General features: G+C 46.2%; 1 protein-coding gene across 1 annotated transcript in view; it reads left to right on the forward strand.

The window, feature by feature from the left end:
* The window catches only part of acap1 (ArfGAP with coiled-coil, ankyrin repeat and PH domains 1), a 107270-nt gene that overhangs the window by 56972 nt on the left and 34979 nt on the right, over positions 1–15319 (forward strand). Inside the window, exons 5-8 of the mRNA XM_041179064.1 lie at positions 1446–1504; positions 4376–4559; positions 5583–5627; positions 7370–7465. Of these exons, the coding sequence (XP_041034998.1) occupies positions 1446–1504; positions 4376–4559; positions 5583–5627; positions 7370–7465 (384 nt within the window). The remainder of the gene's footprint in view (positions 1–1445; positions 1505–4375; positions 4560–5582; positions 5628–7369; positions 7466–15319) is intronic.

Consider the following 15319-nt stretch of genomic DNA (forward strand, 5'->3'; position numbering starts at 1 on the left):
ATAGGCCTCTTAATCGTCCGAATGAATTGCATCTTAATTGGCCGAAATATGGTCAGGACGCTCGCCCGGCTATTTCGTCGCGAGCTCTTTCACTCCTGATCGGATCGGGTGCCCCCTTGCCCGGGGGAGGTGGGGGGCGGGGTGGGGGGGGAGAATAATCCTGCCCCGGGCGTGTGCGCAAAAGAGGGAGGAAGAAAGGGTGAGTGTGACAGAGCTGGAGGGCAATAAGAGGAAGACACGGAGGCAGTGAGGGAGTGAAAAGAGAGCTCGAGATATAGGAAGAGGGAGTTGGAAGAGAGGAGGTTAAAAAACGGTGATGAGCACCTATTTACTGGAATTTAACCGTGTGGGATCTTGGTGCTGACACAAAACTGTTTTCAAACCCAGCGCTGACATCCCCAGTTTTTCAGAAAGTGAGTTATTATATAAAACCGTAAGATGTAGGAGCAGAAGTAGGCCATTCAGCCCATCGAGTATGCTCTGTAATTCAGTGAGATCATGGCTGATCTGATAATCCTCAACTCCACTTTCCTGCCTTTTCCCCATAACCCTTGATTCCCTTACTGATTAAAAATCTGTCCATCTCAGCCTTGAATATACTTAACGACCCCCAGCCTCTACAGCCCTCTGTGGTAAAGAATTCCACAGATTGACTACCCTCTGAGAGAAGAAATTCTTCCTCATCTCTGTTTTAAATGGGTGACCCCTTACTCTGAGATGATGCCCTCTGGTCCTAGACTCTCCCACAAGGGGAAACAACCTCTCAGCATCTAACCTGTCAAGCCCCCGAGGAATCTTATATGTTTCAATAAGGTCGCCTCTCATTCTTCTAAACTCCAGTGTGTACAGGCCCAACCTACTCAACCACTCCTCATGAGAAAATCCCTCCATACCTGGGATCAACCTAGTGAACCATCTCTGGACTCCCTCCAATGCCAGTATATCTTTCCTTAGACAAAGGGACCAAAACTGTTCACAGTATTCTAGGTGTGGTCTAACCAGTGCCTTGTATAGTTTTAGCAAGACTTCCCTATTTTTAGACTCCATTCCCTTTGAAATAAAGGCCAACGTTCCATTTGCCTTTCCTATTACATGTTGAGCTTGTATGTTAGCTGTTTGGGATTCATGCACAAGGACTCCCAAATCCCTCTGTGCTGCAGCTTTCTTCAGTCTTTCTCCATGTAAATAATATTCAGCCCCTCTATTCTTCCTGCCGAAGTGCAGAACCTCACATTTTCCCACATTATATTCCATTGTATATCCGCGTATTATGGCAGTTACACTCCTTAGTTTTCGAAGCACATGGCGAGATCCTTTAAATTATCGAATTCTTCCAAAAGTGTCAGGGGCGAGGGCGGATTGACAAGGAGACCTGCTGCTTCCTTCCCACCTCCTCCTCCTGACGCTCGGCTGCGTTTCAGGCTCCTGTTTCTTGTGTGTTTCAGACCTTCATCGAGGTGACTCAGAAATCAGTCAAGCAGCATTTGTCTAACTTCATCAAGGAGTGAGTACATTGCGCTGTGTCCCATCTGTGTACATGTGCCCAACTACCCAAGGCGTGTGTGCCGGGATGCGTTGGGGTAGGGGGAGTCGGGGTGGCGTGGAGGACTGGGGCTATATAATTGCGTGGGAAGGCATGGGGTGGACAGACCGTTGTCTATCCGGCTCCCCGGGATTTTAAGTCGGGTATCGGGCAGGTCAAGGTCAGCCTTCCTGCCCGGAGGTCAATTGAGGCCCCTAAGTAGCCAATGGCCAATTCAGGGCTTCACCCCACAGCTGCTGATATTCTACAGAGGGTACCCCCGGCGGTAACAGTTGTCTCCCCCTCTGATGAAAGATTGTCCCCTGCCTTCCGCAGTAACAACACCACCCCCCCCTCCCCTCACCGGGGTCTGCTTGCCCTGCATTCGCCAGTCGTCTAGGGCCTCCTGCTAGAGGGGCCAATGTTCCCTGTCACGCTGCTGGGACTGAAGAGTCCCCTTCCTTCTGATTGGTGAGCAGCTCTTGGAGGTGAGACCTTTGCCTTTAAAGGCACAGCAAGCAGTTAGCTTCCTGATTGACATTTAATCCCAATGGGGCATCTGGAAATGGCGAAGGTGGGAGTTACCATTGGCTTTGCGTTTGGTGGACGGTGTTCCGGTTTGGACAATCAAATTCAGCCCGGTGTATGTGTGTGTGTATATGCACGTTTGTGTGTGTGTGTGTGTGTGTATGCATGTGTGTGTGTGTGTGTATGCATGTGTGTGTGTGTATGCACGTGTGTGTGTGTGTATGCATGTGTGTATGCACATGTGTGTGTGTGTATGCATGTGTGTGTGTGCACGCGTGTGTGTGTGTGTATGCATGTGTGTGTGTGTATGCACGTGTGTGTGTTTGCACGTGTGTGTGTGCACGTGTGTGTGTGTGTGTGTGTGTGTGTGTGCATGTGTATGTGTGCATGTGTCTGTGTGTGTGCACGTGTGTGTGTGTGCGTGTGTGTGTGCACGTTAATGTGTGTGTATGCACGTGTGTGTGTATGCACATGTGTCTGTGTGTGTGAATGCACGTGTGTATGTGTGTGTGTATGCACGTGTGTCTGTGTGTGTGAATGCACGTGTGTATGTGTGTGTATGCACGTGTGTGTGTATGCACGTGTGTGTGTGTATGCACATGTGTGTCTGTGTATGCACGTGTGTCTGTGTGTGTGTTATGACAATGCAATTGGTAAAGCTGAGTTATTTAAAGAAAACCCAGAGGGAGACTTTAAACAACTGTTTCTAAGTGGTATGTTTGAGATGTGACTCTAAATTCAGGAATCAGACCACCAGTTCCCGAGAGGTTTTATATTAAGCTAAATGAAACATTTTATTAATTTACACAAGTTAAATACATGGCTACAAATTACTACAACCTTAACTTTTAACAAGTTCCCAAACTAATCTCCATTCAGGCAACAGCAACTCATAGACTTAACCAAACACCAGGCAAAGCATTTTCACCTTATGAATTCAAAATGAGGTTCTTTTCACTTTGGTTCCTCTGAAGACAGTTGTTACAGCTGCTTTGACCTCACATTGCCTCTACCCTCAACACACAAACACTGCAATCGGTTATATCCAGCACTCCCATTGAATGTAAATTCTCATAGTATCACCAGCCTCTGTGAACTCCACCTCCTCTAACAATAAAAACCCTTTCATAGCACCAACTTTAATAAACATATTGCTTGGTCTCTGCTGGATAGGTGTCAGTTTTCACCCCACTTCTTGAATGCTCTGTTCAAAAATGCAAATGCACGTTATCTCTCTTACATAACAAAACTAGTACACATCAAAGCACAGACTAGCTGGCTTTAATCCAAATAATTCACGCCCACAGACTAAACTTCTATTTGCAAAGAAAAATATTTTCCAGTAATATGATATACATTAATAGCTTCATGACTGTGCATGTGCACGTGTGAATATGTGTATGCGTATGTGTGTACGTGTGTATGCGCGTGTGCTTGTACGCATATGGGTATACGCATTTGTGTGTGCACATGTACATGTGTGTGTGTACACTTGGGTGTATACGTGTGTGTACGCATGTGTGTATACATGTGTATACATATGTATGTGTGTGTATGTGCGTACATGTATACATGCATACGTGTGTGTATGTGGTGTGTGTGTGTGTGTGTGTGTATGTGTGTGTGTGTACGTGTTCTAAGTTTGTCTTTCTGTCCAAATGTACATTTCTGTATCCGTCTCTGTCTCTTTCTCACCTCCACTGTTGTATCTGAATTCCCACCCAGACAGTTTATTAACATCAGGAAAATCCAGGCAGTAGTTTTTATTCCTTCTTGGCTGAAAGCATTAGAGATGCCAGGAGATGTGAAAGGCCCTTTCCCCACCCCCCGATATTCACTCCTGTGTCAAGCTTTATACTCACAAATGCACGATCCTGGTTCCAACATTGTAAACTCATCCAAGAACGATAATCTAGCAAAATTTTCCTTTTTTCATGTAGCTACTAGACATTTCGTGGCGCACAACTTCAGTGTTGCTGAAAAAAGAGACATATCAAAGTTTTTAGTCTTGCACTCATCAGGTGTTTTTGCAAAAAGTCCTGGTGAGCGCGGGACAAAAAGCCTCGACATGTCTCTTTATCTCAGCGATTTGATGTCACTACTGTCCGAACGCAGCTCCGGAAAAGCTTTGCTTTGAGCTTTTGAAAAAAAATAATTTCGTTAACGGTCGTTCAACACTAACTTGCATTTGTGTAGCACCCGGGGCTCAACAAAGTGTGAAACCCGCCAAAGTGGCTCCCCCTGGGTAACGAAGGTGACTTTGATCCCGGTCGGTGCCCCAATAATTTCTTCCCTCATTTTTTTTTTCTCTTCCTTCTGCCTCAGGGACGTGAGGAGGTTCAAGGAGACCAAGAAACACTTTGACAAGAGCAGTGAGGACCTGGATAACGCACAGAATAGAAACGCACAAGCACCTCCCAAGAAGCAGCACGAAGTGGATGAAGCCACTAGCGGTCTCCAGCTAGCCCGCAGATCCTTCCGCCATGTATCGCTGGATTACGTGCTCCAGGTGGGTGGGGTTACTTTCAACGTCCCCTTCTGGGAACAGGGGGAGGCTGTTCAGCCCCTCGAGGCTGGTGCGTCATTCAATGAGATCATCGCTGACCTGTATCTGAACTCCACTGTCTGGGCTCCATAAACCCTCAGTGGCCTTTGCCGATCAAGAACCTAGCAAGCTCAGTTTTGAAATTGACAATGGAAACCACACGCCGGCCCCCACCCTCCCCCACCCTCTCCCACCCTCCCTCACCCTCCCCCACCCTCCCCCACCCTCCCCCACCCTCCCCTACCCTCCCTCACCCTCCCCTACCCTCCCTCACCCTCCCCCACCCTCCCTCACCCTCCCCCACCCCAAGCCACAACAGCTTTGTCAGAGAGAGAGTTCCAGATTCCCACTGCCCTTTGTGTGAGAAATGCCTTTCGCGATCGCACCTGAACACCCAGCTCTTATTGTGTGGGTTTGACGAGCCCCTGTCAGCTTCACCCAGCCATATATGAGATTTTAATGACCCATCAAATCCTTTACTCAACTTCCACATGTCACCTTGATCTTCCATAATCTTCTAGTCCAATGCATTTACCGTCAGGGATGTCTTGGTTATAGAGGAGGCCTGATATCCACCTGAATGGTTACCGCACATCGGAACACTAGACACCCAGTCCCAAAACAGAAAGTATCATAATGTCAGTCACTGAGAGAAATGGGAAATTCAGGGTATAACTGGGAGTGTTTGATGGGGACAGTGTAGAGGGAGCTTTACTCTGTAGCTAACCCCGTGCTGTACCTGTCCTGGGAGTGTTTGATGGGGACAGTGTAGAGGGAGATTTACTCTGTAGCTAACCCCGTGCTGTACCTGTCCTGGGTGTGCTTTATGGGGACAGTGAAGAGGGAGCTTTACTCTGTATCTAACCCCATGCTGTACCTGTCCTGGGAGAGTTTGAAGGGGGGATATGGTAGAGTGAGCTCTGTATCTAAGCTTGTGTTTTAACCATCGATTCGTTTTATGACTTCTTTGCCATCTATTTCTTTCAGATAAATGTCATCCAAGCAAAGAAGAAGAACGAGATGTTACAGTTTGTGAGTAATGCTTTGCTCTTCCCTGCTGCAATTTTGGCCAAGTGTTGGATGGCCTGAGGCCTTGTCGTTGTGTCGGTTGAAAGGCTTTCCCATTCTTGAATCTTGGGACAGTGCAGTGGTTCTGTTCCAATTGCAGCCTGTGGTACCTCAGCCAAAGACAGTGCCCCTCGGAGACATGGCACATTCACCTCCCTCTCTCACCATCCAGGACCTACTGTCCATTGAGGAGTCAGTCGATAGTGATTAGCCACAGTAAGAATGGTTGTTTTATCCCCTCCAGATTCTAACCAAGGGCACTGAGGCCTGTTCAAGTTCCCCAACTGAGACCAGAACTATCTGCTCTGGGCCATTGGTTCAGTACCACATTGAGCAGGCAGCACCAACATCCACTGGCTCATGCGTCTGTCAATTATTTTTATTTTTTTTATGTTCTATTCTAAAAATATATTTTGGCACTTGGGAGTGCCTCCCAATGTTGTTTCCCGGGCCCACCTGAATTCTGGAAAAACTCAGCAGGTCTGGCAGCATCTGTGGAAGGGAGCACAGTTAACATTTCAAGTCCGTATGACTCTTCAACAGAACTAAGTAAAATTAGAAAAGAGGTGAAATATAAGCTGGTTTAAGGGGGTGCAGGGTAGAGCTGGATAGAGGGGCCTGTGATAGGTGGAGATAGCCAATAAATGTCATAGACAAAAGGACAAAGAGGTGTTGAAGGTGGTGATATTATCTAAGGAATGTGCTAATTAAGGGTAGAAAGCAGGACAAGCAAGGTACAGATAGCCCTAGTGAGGGTGGGGTGGGGGAAGGGATCGAAATAGGCTAAAAGGTAGAGATAAAACAATGGATGGAAATACATTTAAAAATAATGGAAATAGGTGGGAAAAGAAAAATCTATATAAATTATTGGGAAAAAAGGGGGGGAATCGGAAAGGAGGTGGGGATGGAGGAGAGAGTTCATGATTTAAAATTGTTGAACTCAATATTCATTCCGGAAGGCTGTAAAGTGCCTAGTCGGAAGATGAGGTGCTGTTCCTCCAGTTTGCGTTGGGCTTCACTGGAACAATGCAGCACTAGACTAGGTACTTTATAGCCTTCCGGACTGAATATTGAGTTCAACAATTTTAGATTATGAACTCTCTCCTCCATCCCCACCCCCTTTCCGTTCCCCCCCTTTTTTTCCAATAATTTATATAGATTTTTCTTTTCCACCTATTTCCATTATTTTTAAATGTATTTCCATCCATTGTTTTATCTCTACCTTTTAGCCTTTTTCGATTCCTTCACCTCACCCCATCCCCACTAGGGCTATCTGTACCTTGCTTGTCCTGCTTTCTACCCTTAATTAGCACATTCCTTAGATAATATCACCACCTTCAACACCTCTTTGTCATTTAGATAATATCACCACCTTCAACACCTCTTTGTCATTTAGATAATATCACCACCTTCAACACCTCTTTGTCCTTTTGTCTATGACATCTTTTGGTTATCTCCACCTATCACAGGCCCCTCTATCCAGCTCTACCCTGCCCCCCCCCACCTTAAACCAGCCTATGTTTCACCTCTTTTCTATTTTTAATTAGTTCTGTTGAAGAGTCATACAGACTCGAAATGTTAACTGTGCTCCTCTCTGCAGATGCTGCCAGACCTGCTGAGTTTTTCCAGGTATTTTTATTTTTGTTTTGGATTTCCAGCACCGCAGGTTTTTGCTGTTATCTGAATTTTGATCTGATTGGTTACAGATGGTGTCGTTCATGGACGCACAGTCCAGCTTCTTCACTCAAGGCTTTAATACACTCAAGAACCTCGAAGTTTACAGGAAGCAGCTCGCAGAGCAGGTACATCGCAAACACCACCACCTGGAAGTTCCCCTCCAAGTCACTCACCATCCTGACTTGGAAATATATCAGCCGTTCCTTCACTGTCGCTGGGTCAAAATCCTGGAACTCCCTCCCTAATAGCGCTGTGGGTGTACCTACACCACACGGACTGCAGCGGCTCAAGACGGCAGCTCACCACCACCTTCTCAAGGGGCAATTAGGGATGGGCAATAAATGCTGGGCCCAGCCAGCAACACCCACATCCCCGTGAATGATTTTTTAAAAAACGCTTGATGGTCTCTCACAGGGCCAGTGATGTGTTCCAGTGTTTTGCTGTTGGTGATTCAGCAATAGAATTGCTTTATAGTTACCTCACGTTCCCCCTCAGCCACTAGCTGACACTTTATAAACTGTTTACATCTGTTTTTATGCTGGTCAGTTTGTCCAGCTCTCTGTGTGTGCCTCTCAGTGTATATCTCTGTCTGTGTCACTGTCTTTGCCCTCGGTGTGTGACTCTATCCATCTCTGTGTGCTCTTGCGTTTGTGCTTTTCCTTCTCTGTGCCCTGTGCCTCACTGTGGGAGCGGGACTAATTGGATAGGTCTTTCAAAGAGCTAGCGCAGGCATGAGGGACCGAAGGGACTCCTCCTGTGCTGTCAAGTTTCTGTGGGACTGATTGGCTTGTGATGCTGGTCCCTCTAGTCCGAATCTTCTTAAATTTGAGAGGGAAAGATTGGATAGGCTAGGGCTGCTGTCCTCAGAACAGAGGAGGCTGAGGGGTGACTTCATTGAGGTGTAGAAGATATCGATGGGACTAGACAGGAAGGATTTGTTTCCTTTAGCTGTGCGGACACCAAGCACAGATTTAAGGTCATTGGTAGAAGGATTAGAGGGGACATGAGGAAAACCTTTTCCACCTAGAGGTGTGGCGGGTGTCTGAAATTCACTGCCTAAGCTAGAAAGTAAGTATCACGGAATAATAAATACAGGGAATCTAAGGTTGATACACTCAACTCATTTAAAAGGTGCCTGGACCTGCATTTGAAGTGCTGTAACCTGCAAAGCTATGGACCAGGTACTAGAAAGTGGAATTAAAATGAGCAGCTAGTTTCTTTCCCTCTCTTTTCTTAGCTGTTGCAGACATGATGGGCTGAACGGCCTCTCTCTGTGCCGTAACTTTTCTATGGTTCCACGGATTTAGCTCCCATCTTGGTCGTTGGGCGGACAGGTATATCTCATAAGCCTTGATTGTTTTCTTCCCTTGTACAGGTCGAATATCCTTCATCTGTTGTGACCGATGCAGTTGGTGAAGCAGAGTTATTTAAAAACCCCAGAGGGAAACTTGAAACAACTGTCATAACCTATAATTTTAAGTGTTATGTTTGGGATGCGACTCTAAATTCAGGAATCAGGCCATCGGCTCTCTAGAGGTTTTATATTAAAGTCGTTGAAACATTTTATTAAGTTACAATACATTAAACACATACACATGGCTACAAATTACTATGTTCACTACTTTTAACAAAATCCCAAACTATTCTCCATTCAGGCGACAGCAACCTGTAGACTTAACCAGACATCAGGCAAAGCACTTTCGCCTTACGAATTCAAAATGAGGTTCTTTTCACTTTGGTTCCTGTGGAGCCAGTTGGAGGCTTTACAGCTGCTTTTGACCTCACATTGCCTCTGCTCTGCACACCCAGAACGGGCATCTTGCTGTACCTAGCACAGCCCATTGAATGTAAATTCTCATTGTAGCACCAGCCTCTTCTAACAATAAAACCCCTTTCATAGTACCAACTTTATTAGTAACATAAACATTTTACTTGGCATCTGCTTGCTCGGTGTCAGAATTCACCCTGCTTCTTGAATGCTCTCTCCACAAAATGGAAATTCACTCTATCTCCCTTACATATCAAAACCAGTACACATCAAAGCACAGACTCGCTGGCATTAATCCAGTTAAGACACAGCTACCTCTATTTTAAAAGAAAAATATTTTCCAATAATATTATATGGACTAGTAATCCAGAGACCCAGGGTGATGCTCTGGGGACCTGGGTTCAAATCCCACCACGGTAGATGGTGAAATTCGAATTCAGTAAAAAATCTAGAATTAAGTCTGATGATGACCATGAACCTATCGTCGATTGTTGTAAAAACCCATCTGGTTCACTAATGTCCCTTAGGGAAGGAAATCTGCCCTCCTTACGCGGTCTGGCCTAAAGCAATGTGGTTGGCTCTTAAAATGCCCTCTGAACAAGGGTAGTTAGGGATGGGCAATAAATGCTGGCCCAGGCAGCAACACCCACATCACATGAATGAATAAAAAAATATATACATTAGTATCTTCATGACATATCCAAAACCCTCGGGGGCCAATCCCATTTTGGAGTTTGGATAATTTCAGTTTCTGGATACCACATGTAAACTTACGTTACAATAACCTAAGCTTAGGCTAGCTATCATCTAAAGTTAATCAAATGGCTGGAAAAGTAAGATGTATCACTGAATAATGAATACAGGGTACCTGTAGTGAGTTCCCTTTTGACATGCTCACTATAAAAATCACAAGGTAAGCAGTGCAGACAAACAACTAGACTTTAAATGTCGATGGGGTTCAAAATAAGCACAGTTAATGGATGTGCGCGGTTTTCGAATTTCCGGATAAAGGATACTCGACCTTCATCTTATCCCAGTTCAAGACGTGCGTCCTGTTTTGTATCAGTCGGGAGAGAAAGAGCCGGTGTGTAGTGTAGAACACCAACTTGCATTTACTGTTAGTGTGGTGAAATGTCCCACGGTGCCTGGCTGAGCTCAGGCGAAGACACTGTGCTACAATGATGGGAAAACTGGGAATAATTACCTCCTGCAGATAACTTCCTTATCTTTCCGTGCCATCAGCAGATAGATGGGGAACACCACCACCTGGAAGTTCCCCTCCAAGTCACTCACCATCCTGACTTGGAAATATATCAGCCGTTCCTTCACTGTCGCTGGGTCAAAATCCTGGAACTCCCTCCCTAACAGCACGGTGGGTGTACCTACCCCACATGGGACTGCAGCGGCTCAAGAAGACAGCTCACCCACCACCTTCTCAAGGGGGTAACTCGGGATGGACAATAAATGCTGGGCCCAGCCAGCGATGCCCACATCCCACGAGTGAATAAATTAAAATGGAATTACCCAGTAGAGGCAGAAATGGTCAGAAAATGATGAACAAAGATGTGCAGAGAGACAGGGAGGTGCACCCATTGACTTAGAATGACTGAGACGGAGAGAGAGAGAGAGAGAGAGAGAGAGAGACAGACGGGGTTGCTTTACTTTCTGTCTCGTGAGCATTTGTCTTCCTTATGTTGTACTTTGAGTAAACTGTGCTGGATTTGTCCTCTCGGAGTCTGTTATCTATCCACTCGCTGTCTGCAGTGTGAGGGAGGCAGGAAACAGGGGCTCCGAGCTGCCAACCCTCGACTCCTTAAAAGCACAGGATGTTCCGGTGACTTGTAGTCCCAGAGATTCCCGGCACTGAGCAGGAGACAGGGGTTTGGGAAGCAAGGGGTCCACAGTATGACTGGGAGCAGAAGCAGATCATCGTGAGATGGTGTATCCAAGCTACAGGCAGGGTCAGTATCCATCCTTTATTGTTGTTACTGTCTGTGACCTGGTCATGTGTTTTCTAACCTTTGGTGTTGCTGTGGTGTTCACTGTGGCTCACTGGGTAACCCTCCTTACCCAAGAGTCAAAAGCCTCAACCCCACTCCCAACACTCCCAAAGTTAGTGTTGAGGGAATGCTGCACAGTCAGTGTTCCCGTCTTTGACTTCCAACCCAAAGCCCTGTCTGCCTTCTGGGATAAGCGTAAAGGGTCCCTTAACCTTCAACGAATATCATCATCACATTGCTCTCCGTGGGATCTTGCTGTGCTCGGATGGGCTGCTGCATTTCCTACCGTACAACAGTGACTTCTCCATCGGCTGTAAAATGCTGAGGTGGTGAAAGGTCGTGTAGAAATGCACGGTCTTTCTTAATAATATCAGCCTTGGAGGTGGAATTACTGCATCGTATTACCTGCTGTTATAACCTATTTGAGAAAGTCTTTGCACAAAGGTCCTCGGGCCTGGGATTGAAGAGTTAAGGGGGAAGATTTAGCAAAAGAGTCACAAACGTTTGTAAAACTGAGACCTGGGATATGTTGCTTCCTCTGATGAAGTTCAATCATTTGACGTTTTTCAATAATTTCCTTGAATTCTTCTATGGAAATGCTTCATCCGAACAACATATACTTTCCTGTTTTGATGTCAGGAGGCAGCTCTGGCCATGACCTTTGACACTGTTCACTAAGTTTGTGCTGATTCCTATTAAACACAGATCATAAACATAAACAGTCGGGAAGAACAATGAGATTTCCAGTATCATGTGTGATTGTGAGAGCATTTGTGCGTGTGTGTGTGTGACTGCATGTGTGTGTGTGACTGCATGTGTGTGTTTCTGTATATGTGTGGCTGCGTGTGTGTGTTTCTGTGTGTGTGTGACTGCGTGTGTGTGTTTCTGTGTGTGTGTGGCTGCGTATGTGTGTTTCTGTGTGTGTGACTGCGTATGTGTTTCTGTGTGTGTGTGACTGCATATGTGTGTTTCTGTGTGTGTGACTGCATATGTGTGTTTCTGTGTGTGTGTGACTGCGTATGGGTGTTTCTGTGTGTGTGTGACTGCGTATGTGTGTTTCTCTGTGTGTGTGACTGCGTGTGTGTGTTTCTGTGTGTGTGTGACTGCATATGTGTGTTTCTGTGTGTGTGTGACTGCGTATGTGCGTTTCTGTGTGTGTGTGGCTGCGTGTGTGTGTTTCTGTGTATGTGTGACTGCGTGTGTGTGTTTCTGTGTGTGTGTGTTTCTGTGTGTGTGACTGCGTATGTGTGTTTCTGTGTGTGTGTGACTGCGTATGTGTGTTTCTGTGTGTGTGTGGCTGCGTGTGTGTTTCTGTGTGTGTGTGACTGCATATGTGTGTTTCTGTGTGTGTGACTGCATATGTGTGTTTCTGTGTGTGTGACTATGTATGTGTGTTTCTGTGTGTGTGTGACTGCGTATGTGTGTTTCTGTGTGTGTGTGGCTGCGTATGTGTGTTTCTGTGTGTGTGTGACTGTGTATGTGTGTTTCTCTGTGTGTGTGACTGTGTATGTGTGTTTCTCTGTGTGTGTGACTGCGTGTGTGTGTTTCTGTGTGTGTGTGACTGCGTATATGTGTTTCTGTGTGTGTGTGGCTGCGTGTGTGTTTCTGTGTGTGTGTGACTGCATATGTGTGCTTCTGTGTGTGTGTGGCTGCGTATGTGTGCTTCTGTGTGTGTGTGGCTGCGTGTGTGTGTTTCTGTGTGTGTGACTGCGTATGTGTGTTTCTGTGTGTGTGTGTCTGCGTATGTGTGTTTCTGTGCGTGTGACTACGTATGTGTGTTTCTGTGTGTGTGACTGCGTATGTGTGTTTCTGTGTATGTGACTGCGTATGTGTGTTTCTGTGTGTGTGACTGTGTATGTGTGTTTCTGTGTGTGTGTGGCTGTGTATGTGTGTTTCTGTGTGTGTGTGGCTGCGTATGTGTGTTTCTGTGTGTGTGTGGCTGCGTATGTGTGTTTCTGTGTGTGTGACTGCGTATGTGTGTTTCTGTGTGTGTGTGACTGCATATGGGTGTTTCTGTGTGTGTGACTGCGTATGTGTGTTTCTGTGTGTGTGTGGCTGCGTGTGTGTGTTTCTGCGTATGTGTGTTTCTGTGTGTGTGACTGCGTATGTGTTTCTGTGTGTGTGTGACTGCGTATGTGTGTTTCCGTGTGTGTGACTGCGTATGTGTGTTTCTGTGTGTGTGTGACTGCATATGGGTGTTTCTGTGTATGTGTGACTGTGTATGTGTGTTTCTGTGTGTGTGTGTATGTGTGTGTGTTTCTGTGTGTGTGTGTGACTGCATATGTGTGTTTCTGTGTGTGTGTGACTGCGTATGTGTGTTTCTGTGTGTGTGGCTGCGTGTGTGTGTTTCTGCGTGTGTGTGTTTCTGTGTATGTGTGACTGCGTGTGTGTGTTTCTGTGTGTGTGACTGCGTATGTGTGTTTCTGTGCGTGTGACTGCGTATGTGTGTTTCTGTGTGTGTGACTGCGTATGTGTGTTTCTGTGTGTGTGAGACTGTGTATGTGTGTTTCTGTGTGTGTTTGACTGCGTATGTCTGTTTCTGTGTGTGTGTGGCTGCGTATGTGTGTTTCTGTGTGTGTGACTGCGTATGTGTTTCTGTGTGTGTGTGACTGCGTGTGTGTGTTTCTGTGTGTGTGTTTCTGTGTGTGTGTGACTGCATGTGTGTGTTTCTGTGTGTGTGTGACTGCGTATTTATGTTTCTGTGTGTGTGTGACTGCATGTGTGTGTTTCTGTGTGTGTGTGGCTGCGTATGTGTGTTTCTGTGTGTGTGTGGCTGTGTGTGTGTGTTTCTGTGTGTGTGTGGCTACGTGTGTGTGTTTCTGTGTGTGTGTGGCTGCGTGTGTGTGTTTCTGTGTGTGTGTGACTGTGTGTGTTTCTGTGTGTGTGTTTCTGTGTGTGTGTGGCTGCATGTGTGTGTTTCTGTGTGTGTGTGACTGCATGTGTGTGTTTCTGTGTGTGTGTGGCTGCGTGTGTGTGTTTCTGTGTGTGTGTGACTGTGTGTGTTTATGTGTGTGCCTGACTGTGCATGTGTTTCTGTGTGCGCCTGTGTGTGTTTCTGTGTGTGTGTGTGTGTGTGTATGTGTATGTGCGTGTGCCTGTAAGTGCATATGTTGTTTGTGTGTATGTGTGTAGCGTGTGTGTGCGCATGTGTGTGTGTGTTGATGTGTGTATGTATGTATGCTGTTGTCTATGTCAGAGTGTAATGAGTATGAGCCTGAGGGTGAATGTGTGCACACAAGCTGTAAATCAGTCAGTGGGGGATTTTGAACCATGTCCTTGAGGTATCACCTTGTGCTGAAATGTGCCACACTGCACAAATCGCACGCAATGCAGGGTATGACCGATTGGCAATCCTCTTCAACTGGGAAGATATTCACGATTGTGTGCCATGGTGTCAGCAAGAATTTGTGTAAAATTACAATGTGTCTGGATGTCACTCAGTAATGCATCCATGACTGTTTAACAATATGGGGTCGCCCATTTAAGCCGGAGATGAGGAAACATTTTTCTCTCTGAGGGCTGTGAGTCTTTGGAACTCTCTTCCTCAAAAGGTGGTGGAAGCAGAGTCTTTGAATATTTTTTAGGCCGAGGTGGATAGATTCTTGAGTAGCAAGGGGGTGAAAGGTTATCGGGGGTAGGCAGGAAGGTGGGGTTGAGGTTACAATCAGAACAGCGGTGATCCTATTGAATGGCGGAGCAGGATCGAGGGGCCGAGTGGCCTACTCCTGCTTTAATTCGTATGTTTGTCACTCACGACTGATGCTGTGCATGACAGGGATTCATGACGATCCTTTGCCTAAACCAATGAGAAGATTTTCCCATGAGCTGGACCTGACAGCAAGATGAGGCAATGTCCTTGTCCTGTGTGGGATCGAGCCATAGAGACAAAAAGGCAAGCCCAGCTCGCGTCCCCAGTTATGTTAATTGATTTCATGGGGTGGCTGGACCAGTGACCAGGGAGTTCCTACTGACCTCAGTGCCCCTGGATTAAGAACAGGCAGAATCAGCCATGGGTCCCTCCTTCTGAACGCTATCTAGTGACCCTCACTGTGCATCAAGATCAGGTAGCCATTAACACAGCAAACCAAGAATTTAGGAGGAACTTCCTTACACAGAGGGTGCTAAGTATGTGGGATTCACTTCAACACAAATGGGCTACAGTAGATAGTACTGACCCATTTGAGGAGAGGTTTGATGTAAAAGAGTGGGAG

This window comes from Carcharodon carcharias, chromosome 33, assembly GCF_017639515.1.
Source record: "Carcharodon carcharias isolate sCarCar2 chromosome 33, sCarCar2.pri, whole genome shotgun sequence".
NCBI lineage: Eukaryota > Metazoa > Chordata > Chondrichthyes > Lamniformes > Lamnidae > Carcharodon > Carcharodon carcharias.